Source organism: Sinocyclocheilus grahami, unplaced genomic scaffold (assembly GCF_001515645.1).
Source record: "Sinocyclocheilus grahami isolate Dianchi unplaced genomic scaffold, SAMN03320097.WGS_v1.1 scaffold627.1, whole genome shotgun sequence".
NCBI classification, from domain to species: Eukaryota; Metazoa; Chordata; class Actinopteri; order Cypriniformes; family Cyprinidae; genus Sinocyclocheilus; species Sinocyclocheilus grahami.
Genome location: NW_015505806.1, coordinates 307,885 through 325,747, shown reverse-complemented (window position 1 = coordinate 325,747; position 17,863 = coordinate 307,885). Strand labels below are relative to the sequence as shown.

The 17,863-nt window shown below is 37.8% G+C and overlaps 1 protein-coding gene across 2 annotated transcripts in view; it reads right to left on the bottom strand.

Annotated features, from left to right (window-relative positions):
• The window catches only part of LOC107557992 (probable phospholipid-transporting ATPase IM), a 43,372-nt gene that overhangs the window by 22,474 nt on the left and 3,035 nt on the right, over positions 1-17,863 (bottom strand). For both annotated transcript variants that reach the window (XM_016241592.1, XM_016241593.1), the window contains exons 3-4: positions 1,307-1,365; positions 394-507 (exon numbers count right to left, since the gene is read on the bottom strand). In XM_016241592.1, coding sequence (XP_016097078.1) covers positions 394-507; positions 1,307-1,365 — 173 coding nt within the window. The remainder of the gene's footprint in view (positions 1-393; positions 508-1,306; positions 1,366-17,863) is intronic.

Genomic DNA, 17,863 nt, shown 5'->3' with positions numbered 1-17,863 from the left:
CAGTAAGAAAGTTATTTCCTTTAACCAGGAAATTAACGTTCTTAGAATTGACAAGACGGTTGACCCTGAGTGGTCAGCTAAATATCTACAGTGGATCTAAAATATTAATAATTAATCATAATTAGTTATGGTTAATTATTCATATTTCCCCATGAGCTGATTCGCTACACATATAATAAAAGACTTTCATTTTATGGCCAAAACAATTCCACAGAAGAAAGAAGGTCATACAGGTTTGGATTGACATTTTCACTTTCAGACTTCATAGATCCTGACTTTTAATTAAGAACCAAATCCATGAAATTCAGGATCAAATTTATGAATGAGGCTCCAGATTCATCTTCAATACACTGATCTTGTAATTTCACAAGTGACCTTAAAAGGCTGGCAAACCTGCAGTATCAGCAGTACTAGGAAGTAGGCGTTCGCAAAACGTTGAAACTGCTCGAACAAGTTAATGGGCAGGAAGGTGAAAACGTTGTATTTTGCTGTCTTGATGCGATTGTCCTGGGGAGAAATTACACAGATAAAAAATAATAATAATTTGGACATATTATTATGGAAAAAATATAATAAATTTTTAGAACAACGGAAGTTGACCACAGTGCTTTATACAGTACTAGTCAAAAACGTTTGAGTACTTTTATTTTTTTGAAAGAAATCTCTTATTCTCACCAAGGCTGTATTGTTTTGTTTGATTAAAAAAATACAATAAAAACAGGAATAATGTGAAATATTATTACAAATTAAAATAAGTGTTTTCTATTTTAGTATATTTAAAGTGTAATTCATTCCTGTGAATTGAATTTTCAGCATCACTACTCCAGTCTTCAGTGTCACATGATCTTTCAGAAATCATAATAATATGATGATTTACTGCTCAAGAAACATTTATTGTTATTATCAATATTGAAAACCTTTTTTTAAGACATTGATCAATTTTTCGTTGACATATAGGAAGTTCAAAAGAACAGCATTTAATTGAAATAGAAATGTTTTGTTACATTATAAAAGTCTTTACTGTCACTTTTGACCAATTTTGTTAATTTCTTAAAATGTACACACATCATAAATTCAAATGTCCCTGTTCACAAAACTGCATATTAATGCAAATCCATTCAGATATGAACCGATCCACATGGTACGCTCCATATATAAATACAAACAAGCCCAATGAGTTAGCTCTCAAAATTACATTTAAAAATGGGCTGTCACATTATGAAATCATTATGATTTGTTCTAATAGTAAAACATGAGCAGTCATGTCCATAACACACTTGACAATAAAAGACATTTACAGACTTACAGCATAACTGAACCTCTCATTGTAGTCGCGATCGTTGGCTCGAACATGTCGTTCCTCCTCTAGAGTTGAAGAGAAGTTCAGTTTAGTAAACTATTAGTACGATCTGAGCTTCCAACAACTACATTTCCATAAAAAAACACAACAGTAGTGAACTTTCTTAACAACATGCACTAACACCTAAAACCAAAATCCTTATGTGGATCTCATTTCCAGTATCTGTTTGTCTACTAAACTGATCCTCCTCATAATCTCCTCTTACTCAATTTCTAAGGAACCATAAATGGGCTCAATATTTTCCAAAGCTACTAACAGTGCCGTCCCCGAGAGCGATGTCTATGAGATCATCAGTGAGTATCACTCAGCAAATGAGGGAAGTAAAAATAGAAAGAGTGTAAGTGAGAAGCTATCATTGATTGATCAAACATCTTCTGGAAGAAGTTTCCATAGATGTAATCCAGCTCTTCCAGTATACATCCCCCGTTTATCATCTCGCTCTCCCAATCCCACAAGTCCTTGCAGCTCTACCTTGTCCGGGTGACTTTGAGCGTGGGTTCCAACCTCCTCTCCATGGTACTAACATCCACAGCCATCGCAGCGCCATTGCCTGTTTGCAATGTCATTCTTCAAGCGGCACACACAAACGTTCAGACATTAGACTCAACTCTTAACTTCACAGAGTCATTAACAAGAGAGTCAGTCAATAGTGCGCAGTCTGAGGTTTCTGCATTCTGTTGGGCAGCTAGTTTCATGGTATGTAGCAGACATTGCCTACACTTGTCTGTGAGTGTGAGAGATTGAGACATGTTTCCCTCAGTCCCGCCTGTGGAATTTCATCACCTGCAGGGTTTGTGCTTATTAGCATAAAGCTAATCCTAATCATTTACTAGCTCTTCACTGAGAAGTCAGTGAAGCGTCTAGCGTTATAAACACAGGTCTTGTTTTTGGAAAAGCCTAGAGGAATTTTTTATTGCTCTGAAGTTGCTCTTTCATTTTTTTGGTCATTAAAAAGGTTTTACACATAAAGGAATAAACAGCACTGTTGTGAAAAATCATTCAAATGAGATAAAAACCTTGACATATCAGTCTTTAATCTGTTGTGTTCTGGATTCAACATTATGAACTATATAAATATAATATTTTATTTCTTTTATTTTAATTTCAGTTCAGTATATTTGTGTTAATAATAATAATATATTACATGATTATGCACAAAATTTACACCACTGTTTTGGGGTCAGTAATTTTTTCTTTTTTTTAATAAAACAAAATAGGAATTAATATTCAGCAAGGATGCATTAAATTGATCAAAAGTGACAGTAAAGACATTAATGTTACAAAAGATTTCCATTTCAAATAAATGCTGTTCTTTCTAACTATCCGTTCATCAAAGAATCCTGAAAAAATGAATCATGGTTTCCACAAAAATATTAAGCAGCATAACTGTTTTCAACATGGATTTCTGAAGGATCATGTGACACTGAAAACTGAAGTAATAGCTCCTAAAAATTCAGCTTTGCCATCACGTAAATAAATTACATTTTAAAATATATTCAAATAATTTTAAATTATAGTAATATTTCACATTACTGTTTTACTATATTTTGATCAAATAACTGCAGCCTTGGTGAGCATATGAGACTTATTTCAAAAACATTAAAACATCATACTGACCCCAAAACTTTGAACAGTAGGCCTACTTAATGAACTAAACACTAAGTAATAAAAAGGATATTTCAGATGCTGAATTCTAATTGTATGAACCATGTTTGTAAAATAGCTGTGATTACACACACACACACACACACACACACACACCAGGTTTTGACATTGCAACAACCATAAACAACTTTTCACCGTTGCAACTTCTTTCTGCACTTGACTTGTTTGAGACACATCTTACTCTGTACTTAGACCTTAATCAGGTTAGACACTGTAACGAGAGGGGCGGGGCCGAGAGCCGTGGGAACAGAGCGAGGCCGGTGGAGTAATTGCGAATGCGCAACACCTGCGCCACTCACCGGTCTCGAGTCTCACGGAGGAGCTCCGGAAGGATAAAAGGAGGAGTGACGACAGGGAAAGACGAGAGAGGACCAGGCCTGGATTTTATTTTGTGTTTTGGTTTTGTTTGTGCGCGACAGTCGTCCGCGAGGGGCTGTCGCGCTGTTTTGAGTGTATTTTATTATTAAAGTTTCTTTTGAGTGTTCGCCGGTTCCCGCCTCCTTCTTCCCGATCTACAAACTACGTTACAGACACCTATTGAGTTTAACGCTGATGAAAATGAGGCTGTGAGGGATAGACTTATAGTCTTTACAAAAGGTCAAAGATCATGTAATTTTCACAACTCACAACTTTCAAAACTGTTTTATGGAGTTACTAAATGTTTTTCAGAAAGACATTTGTCAGCTGAACAGTCGGTGTGTTGTTAAACAACAGTAAAACCCACTGAACGCGCTGTTCTCCAGTCCCTCACAGCCTCGTTTTCATGTCAAAAATTAAACATGGTGCTACCCTGAGGTCCCTTGCTCCATGTTTCATCATCTCTCTCAAATGTAAAGAAGTTAAAAGAAGTCCAGCCCACTGCATGCCATTCAAATATATCAGCCGTGGTATATCGAAACCTCTACAAGTTGACACATTTCTACCGTTATCATCACACCACACCAGTCCTACTGTATGTATAGCACACACTACACTCTTAAAAATAAAGGTGCTTCAAAAGGTTCTTCAAGCGATGCCATAGAAGAACCATTTTTGGTTCAACAAAGAACCATTCAGTCAAAGGTTCTTTAAAGAACTATCTCTTGCTTATCTTTTTATAATCTGAAGAACCTTCTTTCACCACAAAGAACCATTTGTGAAACAGAAAGGTTCTTCAGATGTTAAAAGTTCTTTATAGAACCATTTAGACAAAAAGGTTCTTCTATGGCATCGTGAAGCACCTTTATTTTTAAGAGTGTAGCTCAGAAAATTTGAGGTATGGGGCAGATGAGGAAAGTTTGATTACATAAGAAATCTTTAGAATGTGGTATCTTGCCAAACTGGAGCACAGTTTAATACATTGTTCTGAAACTCGGAGAAACATCTGAGTCTCCATTTGCTCTCCATTTAATTTGATTGCTGTCTAGGAAGCACTTCTACGAATAAGGTACAAAACAGGGCCTTGTTTTTTAATAAATGATATTTGAAAGCAGGTGTTAGCCATCAGAAAAACTCCGGAGGTCAAACTAAATTTCTTATTATATGAGGTTTGTAATATTTTCATCCCTGTTACTGTTTACATTTAAATACATTTAAAACCCTGATTTGTGGGATATTGTAATTTTCTAGCAATAAACATTAAACAAATAGACAAAAAAATAAAAAAAATAAATGTATTCAAAAGAAGGCACCAGAATATGTAACAGTAAAAAAAAGGCTAAATTAAGCTGTCACAGGGTGGTTCTCTTTAAACTTATTTCTATAGTTAAGAAGTATTTGTTGCTTATTTTTTCCTTACAATAACGCGAACACTTGCAGCACAGCATATTGCATCCTCAACCTCAATCATATTTTTGTAGTATCTTTTATGTGTGACTCAATAGCTGAACTCTCTGAACTCAGATGATGGGAAACATGGGCAATGTTCTTTGTGCTACTGTAACATCATGGTGACGTGAAACATTAATCATTACAACATAATCCATCTGAATTGATCGAAATTTGGGGATCTGGGCTTGGGTCCAGTTTATATTTTGCTGAGGGTCACATTATATTACGGCCCGAACAAGCTTGCTGAAGTTGTGTTGCACCACAGTCACATCATTCACTCCAGACTTTCTTCAAGTATTGCTAAATGTCACATTCACAGCCAGACATGCTGAACAGGAACTGAAATTACATAAGACTCACCAAATGTCTCTAGTCTCTAGATGACACCCCACACTGTTTGAGCTTCTGACATCAATAATGATCAAACTGACAATTGCCCGGTGGACAATAAGATGGTAAAAAATCCTATCAAGGACCCGAGCCACATCTACAGAACTAAATACTAAGAATCGGGCCATTAAGCAATCACCTAGCAACCACCCAGAACACCCTAGAAACACACTATAAACCACTCAAAACACCTAAAAAACAACTAGCAACCAGGGGCCGGTTGCATAAACTGCTTAGACTAGTCTTAAAAAGTTAATCAAATTTTTTTTCTTCAAGACAGGTCATAACTTTTTTAATTCCATTACAAAAAGATAGATTGGTCTAATCTGAATATGAAAAGTAAGACTGATTACCACTTGTCTATTGCTAGTTGGTGAAACTAGTTATTAAAACTATTAAATATGTGTCTATGTTTATACAACTGGCCCCAGAGTACCCTAGAAACTGCTTAGCAACACCCTAAAACACTCAGAACACCTTAAAATACCTGGCAAACAGCCATGATACCCTAGAGCAACACACTATAAACTAGGGCTGGGTGATATGTCAAAAATATTTTATCGATAATCGCCTTTAAAAATATTGCGATATCCGATAATATCGTCTACCTAAGCCCCACCTCCACCTCACCCCGCCTCAGCTGAGACAACATTGCCGACATGCACCATAAACACACACCATGTTCAGTTTGCTCTTAATTATTGCCACAAAGTTTGGTTTTACTTTTCTTAGTTTGTGCTTAAACTAACCGAAAACATTAGCTTTGCTGTTATTTTGGTGTTGCTAATAATTTCCACTCTGTTCTTATCAAACTTGTGTTTGAAATGAATTTCGTTTTGTGAGAAGAACTGCTGAGGAAAAATAATAGAATCCCATTTTAAGTTCATCATGGTGAAGTTGGACATTCTGGCGGTGATTGTAAGAATGGCGTGTTGATGTCATGTTGTTTTTAAACTTGTAGTCAAGCTATAACGTATTTGATATTTATCATGTATGACTAAAATCATGCAGGGATTAAAAACGAATTCTGAGCAAAAACGTTAAGTTTTTTTTCCCCTTTCTGGTAGCCTAGTTCGGAGGTATCTTTTGGTCCGTTTTTAACTAAATAAAAATAACTGCTTTATTTATTTAGAAGCAGGGTAATTGAAATTTCATTTTTGTATTGTAATTTTTATGTTTATTTTATTAATCAAAATACAACGACCACAAAATAATATTCAGTGTTGGGCTGCCGAAACTCGTGCATGTTGAGGGGCGAGCTGAGAAGCTAATGTCTTCATCCGTTTGCAACAAAACTTTATAGTTTTGTTGCAAATGAGTTAAGAATGTATAGTGCTATATCTCAGCTTAATTAAACATAATTATATTGTATACACAGTTTAAAAAAATCTGTAAAAATATTACACTGAAACGTGCGCTGAAGGAATTTGCAACTTACTAGGTTTAACATTTGTCATTTTTCCCCCCGATAATGTCAATAATCGTCTGTTACCTGACTGTTGACATCGACATTGTCGATATACGATAATATCATCATACCGCCCAGCCCTACTATAAACCACTCATGAATGGCTGTTGAGATTCAAGTCCAATAGAAGTCCAACAAACTGCGCCAATCCATCATAAAAAAGTGCTCTACATGGATCCGGTTTTTGAATTCTTTACACTTTTCCAGTCATTTTTCCTTAAATTAAATATCTTAACAGAAAAATGTATTTCTTAGTTTTTGCATGCTCTAATGAGTGAAATTTGTTTCAAATCATGACACAGGTTTGTGTTGCCTGACTTTTATGATGTGTATCTTCAGCACAGTTTACAGTGCAGGCTGCAATATTAATATACATTTTTTTTGTCTCTTAGAAATGCAGATTTGACAGTAGCTTGAGTTAGGATGCAGATGTCAATTTATGTTCATTATCAAAACAGTAACAACTGTAAAAATGGAAACAACCTCATTTTAATATGGTGAAATGTAATTATTCTGACTGTTTGAGGGTGTCACGCTGGTTTTTGGGTTTTGTTTCTTGTTTAGGTTTTCTTGTCTTTTATTTTGTATTTTCTTGTCTTGGTTCCTGCCTGGTTATGTGTTTCCCTGACCCTGTCATGTGATCCTGCCATATGGTCCTTTTGTTCATTTGTCTTGTTTTCATTGGTTCCTTTGTATGTGTCACCTTCTCATTGGTTGGATTGTATCATGTGACCCCTTTGTTTGATATATATATATATATATATATATATATATATATTAGGGCTGTGTATCACCAGCAAAGTCACGATACGACACGTATCACGATACAGAGGCCACGATACAATACGGACTGCACTGAATTTAGTAAAACAGCTGTTTATTAAACACGGCTGTCACGGAAACACCTGTCTCACCAGCCGACTCAGCCTCCTACACCCGCTCACATGTCAGAGAGCTTGAAATTTATTTGGCAGTAGAGAATGGGTTGGAAAATTGGTTCACGGTGTGTTCATGTACGCGATAGCATCTCTCGGGAAGACTCACATTCCGACGACAATCATTAACAAGTAGACTAGCAACTTGACAGACACACCATCACTCGATTTAGATTTGTCCCCAGGCTCTGCTTTTCCTGTCATTGTCACATGTAAACAAGCCCGCGCCGCTAAACACGTGTACACACAAGTCTCTGCGTGAGGCATTCTTTTAAACGCGATTACCGCAGTCACTTACAGCTTCGGCATATCAGATATCGGTAATATTTGACAGCTGCATCAATTTATATTTACAAGTCCCTGCAGAGGATAAAGTATCTCTCTGCTTCACATTCATTTTCAATTCTCTTTCTTCTTATAAAGGCCACTTCAGTTTCCAGAGTAACAGTGAGTGCATTTATTGCGAAGTTCTGCCTTTTAAACATTTAGTATGTCCTTTGGTTCACCTGGCTTTGGTAAGACAGCACAAGTCTCAGGCCTACATACTGTCAAATACGGCCTTCACTGGGAATTATATAACGGAGTTCTCACTTCTTATTTAATTTTGCAGTCTATGAGTCAAACGTACCGTTCAGTTAAATATTTAGGTCTGTTGGATGAAAGTTTACTGTGGCACTTATTATGGGGCGCATGGGAATCGATGATTAACGCTGCTTAAGTCCAGTTGCATAATCTTGAAATAATGGTCCTTCTATGAAATGGTCCATGCAGTGCAATGTTAACAGAGAAAAATAAGGGAGAACTGCACCTTGTGAAAGAAAAATCACAAGTCAGATTTGACGTAGTTTTTAATATCTAATTTTGTATTATATAGCATTGAGAATAAATCGAGAGCAAATGGAGAAAAACTGATTTTTCTCCTGATTATTAAAAAAAGACAAGAAAAGTGTTTGTCATGCTGGTGTTTTGGGTTTGGATTCTTGTTGAGGTTTTCTTGTCTTTCATTTTGTATTCTCTTGTCATTGTCATGTGTTCACCTGACTCTGTCATGTGATCCTGCCAGGTGGTCCTTTTGTTTATGTGTCTTGCTCTCATTGGTTCCTTTGTTGTATGTGTCACGTTCTCATTGGTTGGATTGTATCATGTGACCCCTTTGTTTGATATATATATATATATATATATATATATATATATTAGGGCTGTGTATCACCAGCAAAGTCACGATACGACACGTATCACGATACAGAGGCCACGATACAATACGGACTGCACTGAATTTAGTAAAACAGCTGTTTATTAAACACGGCTGTCACGGAAACACCTGTCTCACCAGCCGACTCAGCCTCCTACACCCGCTCACAATCACCTGATTACTGATCACGGACACCTGCACCCACTTACCACACCAGTCAAATACTCACTCACCTCAGTCAATCGTTGGCTGGTCTCAAGGTTACAAGCTGCTCTCTATGGGTTCTTTACCTCCCTATCTACCTGTCACGCCTCGGATTCCTCAATTCTCGGGCCGAAGGACCTCAGTGCCAAACCCAGATAAGACTGTGTTCTCTGCTTCCATTTATTCCTCAGTTGACTCTTTTCTGTTGGAAGCTCCTCCTATGTTCCTCTGAATAAACTTCCCGGTTTACGTTAACCTGTCTGTTTGCCTCTTTGTCCCGGATGTGGCAACGGCATATTATAGTGTCATTTCTAACTATTGGCAGAGCAGACAGTTGACCTCTGCATCATGAAGGGCCTCCATAACTGTACCTCAGTACAATATAGGTAATGGCATATGTTTCATGTTTATATTGGGCACTCCCCACCAGGTACCATATTATGATTTTTTTTTTTTTGAAAAAAAATTTAAGCCCATAAATAATGTACTCGTTCTAATAAATGTATATTGTAATGTACTCATTCTAATATATTTTTAAAAATCATATTTACATTGCTGGTAGGTTATCATTGCACAAATTAACACACTCTGTACGTTTAAATAAAAATAAAAATTAGAAGAGTTCTAAACTAATGCGCTGTCTTCTGTATCTAACACACACACACGCTCAGTCACTCACACAGATCACGTTGCAGCCGCACTCAGACATTCAGGAACAAACTTTTTTGCGCTGCCCCGCAATTTTAGGAATTAAAGGGGTCATATGATGCGATTTCAATTTTTCCTTTCTCTTTGGAGTGTTACAAGCTCTTGGTGCAGAAAGAAGATCTGTACAGTTGTAAAGTCTCAAATTCAAAGGGATATTCTTTATAAAAGTTAAGTCAACCACGCCTACCTAAAATGGCTCATTCTAACACGCCCCCACATATTTACATCACGATGTGGGAAGATTTGCATAACGCTGCCCAAATGTTCACGCAAAGAAAGAAGGCGAGAACTTTTATTTTTGCTGTAGTATTGTTGTTGCCGCCGCTGCCATGTCGTGAAGGCGCTGTGTGTTTCATTCTACTTTGTTTGGCCTTCCAAAAGAGGACCATATCCGCTTCTTCATGCCTGGAGCTGATCCGTGCTGGTTGCTGAGGAAATACATCAACTTCGCGCTGTGGATCGCTGGATCGGCTTTCACCGTGGACGTAGCGGAGTTCAGCCCGGGGTCGTCACATGTGGTTGCCGCAAGCCCGCCCACCGTCGCTCACTCAAGCCGGCCTCTGCTCACTCTAGCCCGCCGTGTGTGATGCTGTGTTTCGTTGTGAAAGCGAAACTACTTTGTTTGGCCTTCCAAAAGAGGACATGACTAGAAATCAGTGGTTAAGTTGTATTTACAACACTGTTCCAGAACAGTTCAACCCAAATATTCAGATGTGTCCAGCACATTTTATGGAGGACTGTTTCCTGATCCTGGTAGACTACAATGCCGGCTGTTCTGACTCACAGACTGTAAGTACGTTTTTTATATTTAAAGAATTTGCAGTGTAGTCAAAGAGTAGTGTAGAGTAGCGCTTGTTGTTTGTCATTTCTACGATCACAAACTAACAGTGAACTTGTAAATGGTTTGCAGCAACTATTGGAAACATTTATACAAAATGTGGTGGCCAGAAAGAGGTATGGTCCCCCACAAAGCAGACTGAACACCTTCAGCACCATGGAGAGCCCCATCAGAGGAAGCAACAAGGGCTGGGCCACTCAGTAAGAGGGTTCAGGACCAGGGATAGCTCCAACACAGGTGTTCACTTTTCCCCTCTAACAGGGAGCCTCAGCTGCAGGCTGTTAGGAACAATCAACCACCACCACATAAAATTGAACCGAGAGGCTTCAGTAGGGTCTCAGCCAGGGAGATGAGCAGATGCAGAATGCTGGATCGCCCTAAACCCAAGGACAGGACAGGACAGGACAGGACAGGACAGGACAGGACAGGACAGGACAAGTTCTTAAGGACGGAAGCTCAGTGGGGTCGTGAGTAGCCTGAACACTTTGAACTAACCCTCCATCTCTTCTGTCTTCCATTCAGAGAGATTGATCTGCTGCCCCAAGAACCAACTACAGAAGGAAGAAAGGCTTTAGTTACAGTTTTCTCCATCCCCACTCCCTCACCTTATTGAGAAATAAAGAGAATTAAGTTCTGTTCCACCAAATACCTGCCTGGTGCATTATCTATGTGGACAACTTGAGCTAATCTCACCCAAATCTTGTGTTCAAGGGCTTACTCTATATATATATATATATATATATATCTCCCTCATGTTTCATTGTCTAGCTTTGTTCCTGTACTACTGTTGGTGAGTTATGTCCATGTTCAAGTTTGGCCAAGTTCATGTTTATTCCATGTCAAGCCAAGCCTAGTATTTGTTTAGTTTGTATTTAGTTTGTTTATTATAAATAAAACTGCACATGGGTTCTCATTATTACAGAGGGGGTTTTGTTTGTTTGTTTGTTTTTAGTTTAAAATTAACCATTGGTCTTCCATAGTAGCATACATTTAGATCATGATAACCACACTCTAAAAAATGCTGGGTTAACTACAACCCAGTGCTGGGTAAAATCGGGACAAACCCAGCAATTGGGTTGTTTTGACCCAGCGGTTGGGTTACTACCCAGAAGGTTGGGTTAAACATTTAACCCACCCACTGGGTCAAAACAACCCAATTGCTGGGTTTGTCCCTATTTTACCCAGCACTGGGTTGTATTTAACCCAGCATTTTTTAGAGTGCACAGTTAAAACCACACATATAGCGCCTTAATACCATGGTATAAAAATGTAACTATATGGTTTATAGGTATTTGTATGAAAAACAGAAGTATAAATACTTTGTGCGCAAATGCTATAGCTTAATCACAAAAAATACTGTAATTACTCCTTTAATACAAATACATGTCTACATTAATAACATAATACAATTCTATATGAATATCCCACATTTCTACCACAATACCATGGTGCAGTCAGTGTTACTACAGTAAATCCATGGTATATTATGGTGATTTGTATATTGAAAAGTCTTCTGACTGTATTGTTGTGCACAGTGTTTCTCCTGTTTGTCAGCGCCGTTTCATTTGGCTTTAAACTCGTTTAGTTTTGTTTTACTTAGAATCCTATTACAGGTTTTAACAGGAAAATCACAGAATCTTTACCACAACTTCTACATTTTTTTTTCTTGGATTGAGCAAGGTGACTCAGCAGACAAGAAGAGTAACTTCCTTTCTCAAAATGCTACTAATCAGTCAACCCTTTACCAGAGTAGCCTGGTAAATCATTGCTGCATTAGTTTCTATTGGTTTGTTGACAGCTATGTCTTTGTGAAACATGAGAATTTGTTTCCTTATTTAGCTCAGGTGCTACAACCGTCATCAACCATTAATAATTGAACCGCTTCCACACCCAGAGATGCACCAGATGAGTTTACACTCTGTTCACAAATTTGCCCCCAGCACACAAATGGCGCATAAGGCATAAAGTCAAGTACAACTTCCCTAAACTCCAAAAACTACTACTAGATACTTCCATGGTTCAGGTCAAAAACAGAACCATGTTCTTACCCTGTTCTTTGCTAAATAGGGGTTTGGGGTTAAGCCTTATGGTTCTGTGTAGAATTTCTTGATGTCACATTATAGGTTCTACAAATCAGCATATTGTGTTCTGGGTTCATAAAGCACAAATACATTGATTTAAAAGTATAAAAAGCTGTTTCCTCCTCACTGACACAGTTAGCCATATCAATCTTGTAATTTGGCTTATTAGTGTCACGAATCCGGTCCATGAACTTCCATCTGCTAGCCATCAGAGGTCACCCTTTCCAATTTCATTGACTCTCGCACTACATACTGTTTCACATCACCCCGGACTACATATCCCATCATTCATTGCACTGATTGCACTCAGCACAGCTGTTAACACTGATTGCACCCAGCTGTTTCATATCACTCCCTCACTATTTAACACTCACTCTGATCCCTTCCCTCTGCCGAGTATTGTTTAGCATTTATCAGTTTGATAGCTACACTACAGAGTCCTCGTTAGCTGCCTAGTCTTGCCTTGTATGTGTTCTTTTGATCTTCGCCTGTTTTCCTGGATTTATCCCTTTAGTCTTGTCCCTTTTGATTCTGTCTGCCGATCGTCGATCTATGCTAGCCCTAGGACTATTCTTGTGTTTTGCCCGCCATATACCTGTCTGCCTTTATCTGACCCATGCCTGTTTCATGACCACGTCTCGGTCTTCTAAATAAAAGCTTGCATATGGATCCGCACGTCTCGCGTCTTGTCAGCCCCGTAACAATTAGACCAACCGTGGATGACGTTAGCAATGCCTATGGGTTTGCCATATATACTGCTAAAATGCTCACTTTGGAAGTCTGTTATATTGGAAGCATTTTCCATGTATTTTCTATTGAAACTGGAAGTTGGGGGTGGGAAAAAAATTATAATTAACACACACAGTTTTTTTACGTGAACGCTTAAGCCCAGAGTATTCTTTTTTTTTTTTTTTTTTTATGTGAACACTTAATCTCTGAGTTTTCTTTGGTTTTAAAGAACACTTTAGCCCAGTTTTTCTTCGTTTTTTTAAACAAACACTTAAACCCCAAATTATTCTTAATTTTTGTGCAAATGCTTAAGCCCAGAGTATTCTTCAGTTTTTAAGAACACTTAAATCCAGAGTATTCTTCGGTTTTACGAACACTTAAGCCCAAAGTATGATTTGCTTTTTACGTAAACACTTAAACCCAGAGTATTCTTTAATGTTTAAGATCACTTAAGTCCAGAGTATTCTTCGGGTTTACGAACACTTAAGCCCAAAGTATTATTTCGTTTTTATGCAAACGCTTAAGCCCAAAGAATTCTTCAGTTTTTAATAACACTTATATGAACACTTAAGTACAGGGTATTCTTTGTTTTTTACATCAACACTTTATCCCAGATTATCTTTGGTTTTTAAAAACACAAGCTTAAAGTTGTCACTGTTATGATCTATTTTGGTTTAGTTTTCTGTGTTTCTGTTATCCTGCCTAATTAGTTTCCATGGTTTTTGATTAATTAGCTCCACACCTGTTTCTGTTCTCCCTAATTGCTTTCTACGTGTTTATAAGCCCTGTCTGTTCCTAAATTACCTGTCTGCTGTTATTTGTATTTGGACGTTTTGGTTATGATGTGTGTTTGTATTTCGCCAGTGGACTTGTAATTAAATGTGCTTTTCTCCTACTCCTTTGTGAGCGCTTGATTTAGACAGCAGCAACACGTTACAAAAGTATTCTTAGTTTTTAACGCAAACACTCGAGCCCAGAGTATTCTTCAGTTTTTAAGAACACTTAAGTCCAAAGGAAAGGGTGGAAGAGAGTGCTGGTCATTCACTCCCCCCACCTACAAGGAACCAGGAACGTGGTTGGGAACTACTGGGCTAAAGTCACAAAACTTCTGTTTTGAATTAATTTGTAATAGCTCAAGATAGTTTCCCTCTTTTGAATTTGCACAAGGGCTCCTTGACAAACATTTCAGCAATTATGGAAATACCGTACAAGTGTGTTACAGTGAAAAAGCGTCCACAAAATGTTTAAATGACCTCGGTGACTAATACATGGAGGCGTGTGTATTCTTCCTATTTATGTAATTGACCACTTAAACACTCACAAAAAAAAGTCAACAGTCGGGCAACATTCTTACAACACAGCCAACTTCTCACTTTCAACATTAGCGTATTACAACAGCTAAGCTCAATACAAAAGAAAAATACCTGCAGGTCTCACACTCATGTTCCCTCAGTTATGAGCATGTAAGTGATCGCCATCCAGTCGGCCTGATCATGTTTTTAAAAAGATAAAATACTGAACTGCCTCTGCCGCCCAAGGGCAAGAAACGATATGTGGTTTATACAAGGTCAAAGAGGCAAAACCTTACGTCAGTGGTGGATCCGTTACCTTTTCCTACCCATAATCACACACGCAATATTGCACACAAACACGTAGTGCACTTCACGCCAGCATCCCTATAGCAGCAAAGCATTCGCTTTATCTCTGTGGACCAGCTGATGAGAGAATAAAGGAGCAATGAGCGATGTCACAGGAAGAGGATACAAACTGTCCCTTCTTTTTAAAGCACTAATTAACTATTTCTGAGGATTGAAACCAGTTTGATTTGTTTATGTGCAAGTGAAACCGAGAGCAGCAGCAACAATCACACAAGGAGGGTGTCATCAAGGTTTCTAGGCAACAAGACCTGAGAAGAGCAGAAGACCTCGGCTCAAACACACGGAGTAGTTGAATGCTGGAGCTAACAACAAACATATTAAATGCAGAACTTCAGTACGGACTAAGAGAGCAAGTCTTTTGTTCAGCGGAATTTGATCTGTTGAACAGCAAAACACTGTAATTAATTATCTGGTTGTTTGTGGTGTCTACGGTTGATCATGTGACTGGGTGTCAATTTAGGTTACTGTTAAAGAGAAGTAACTGCCCAAGAGAAAAGCATCGTATTTCACCCCAAATTAAAAGAAAAAAAAGTATATATATGTCAAATTTATAATGCATAATTTATAATATATAAAAACATATAAATTTATTTTTTTATTTTATTTTTTGCATTTTGACTATATTTTCATGACAATTAGGGAAATTTCAGTAGATCCTCATTACTGTAATAATGTATTTTTAAAAAATAAAATACAATAAAATAAAAAATGATTTAATCAGCATAAACTAAAAAAACTGTACTTTTAAAGGCACAATATGTAAGATTTTTTTATTAAAATATCCAAAAACCACTAGAACAGTGTTATATATTTTGCTGACTTGTGTACTTACACTATCCCAAATGTTTCGAAGAATGTTTAAATCCAGAGAAATAAGCAATTTTAACTAGTGACATGGAGCATGTCCATAGTGTCATTGTGTCGCCTGCCAATGACGTCATAACCCCTCGATTTCCGGTTTTGTTTTGTAGAAAATATGGAAACACCAAAGAAGCTTTAATATGTTGTGCATTTTAATAGACCGGTGACGACCGCACAGAGTAGCATTATAACAGAACTTTCAAATGTATCTAGTATGATAAAACAGCTGCTTTTTTCCCCACATACGCACGACCGGAAGGAGCAGAAGTGGTCGGCTGTGGCATAATAAAAGCCCCGCTGCTTTCGAGCCGTATGTCGCACTCATTCAGCGGCCTCGTTTCACTTCGACGGCTTTCAGCCTCACCCTGCTTCATTCTACTATGTTAATAAATCATTAGCTCATCCATGAACATGATTTCTGCCCGAGACCTGTCGGATTGCTTCGGCTGTGGGGATGAAGACCACAACTCCCATGATTCCACACTCAATCACAGCGTCATCAAACTACGCCTTTGTCTCTTTGTTTATTTTGAATATGCGCCCTCTAGCGGCGAAAATTACATATTGTGTCTTTAATTAGTCATAAACATTTTTTTTTTTTTGCATCATGGCAATTGCAAAGTTCTGCATTTGTCTTGAAAATAAAGTCACAATAATGTTTTTATGCTTATGTTTTAATAATTTCTTTGTAAATATATTAACAAAATAAAATTAGCTAATTACTGTATTATCAATCATTTTCAATTATACTATTGTATATATTGCAATTATTTCTCTACAGGAACAACACATGAAAATCAATTCATATTCACTGGACAGGCATAGTTTAAAGGGGTCATGAATTGAGAAATCAACTTTTACTTGAGCTTTTCATTAGTGGTGGGCGGTATGACCAAAAAATGAAGCGGGAGCTGATGGAAGGGGGCGGTGGATATTTGTGGCGGTCAATGTGGATATTGTGGATGAGTTCTTCTGTCATCACGTTCAATTAGTTCTACGGCTTCAGTTTCGGAACTTTCACGCTTAGTAACACATACAGCTGTTCCCTCACCACAGTGCAACAGTGAAAAGAGACCCCTTTCAAACAGTGTCGCGTTCCGAACATTGTTTAAGAGACACTCACACCGGTATTGCGGTATTTTAAAAATTCATATCATAACAAAAATAAACACCGGTATTCGGTATGAACCGGTATACCGCCCAGCACTACTTTTCATATATAAGAGATCATCGTACAAAAAGAATATCCTGTAAGTTTCAGAACTGAAAACGTCCTTGTTACTGAAATAAAAGCTTTTATTGACACAAGGCGCAGCGAACGACAGATCCTCGAATGTACCTACCTATGACATAATAGTACACCGCCTCCACAGAAGAAGATCAACGGCTAATTCTGTAGCCCCGCCCACTAATTCGCACATGACATAGTATGGTAATAACTTAAGTGGCACTAAACTGGATCGAGCAACCAAGCAATAAACATGCCATTAAAGATCGCAAAATATTGTGCAGTGCCTAGTTGTGGAAGAACACAGTCGCTGCATAACCTTCTTTCGGATTCAAATATTAGGAATGCGTGGTTGAACTTTATTTTTAATGAAGTTTCAGCTCACGCGAGTAAAACATTGAGCGTTTGTTCGCTTCATTTCACCGCGGATTCCTTTGTAAACAAGACACAGGTCGATGCAGGATTTGCAGAGAGACTGAGATTAAAAAGCAATGCTGTGCAGTCTATATTGGATCCAAAAGGAATGTCGCAGCACACTTATGTGAGTAAAAAATATTTGCACTGTGTCACTATTGCTTTGTTAGAAATCGCTTGATATGTCCTGATTATGTGTACGTGTCTAACCAAAGTCACAGAAGGCTCCAACTATGAAGGACGTAGCTTGTCAAACAGGCACACAGAAAGGTTTACTATGCAAAACTGTTATCCAATCATAGCAGTGGGCGTTTACTTCCAAG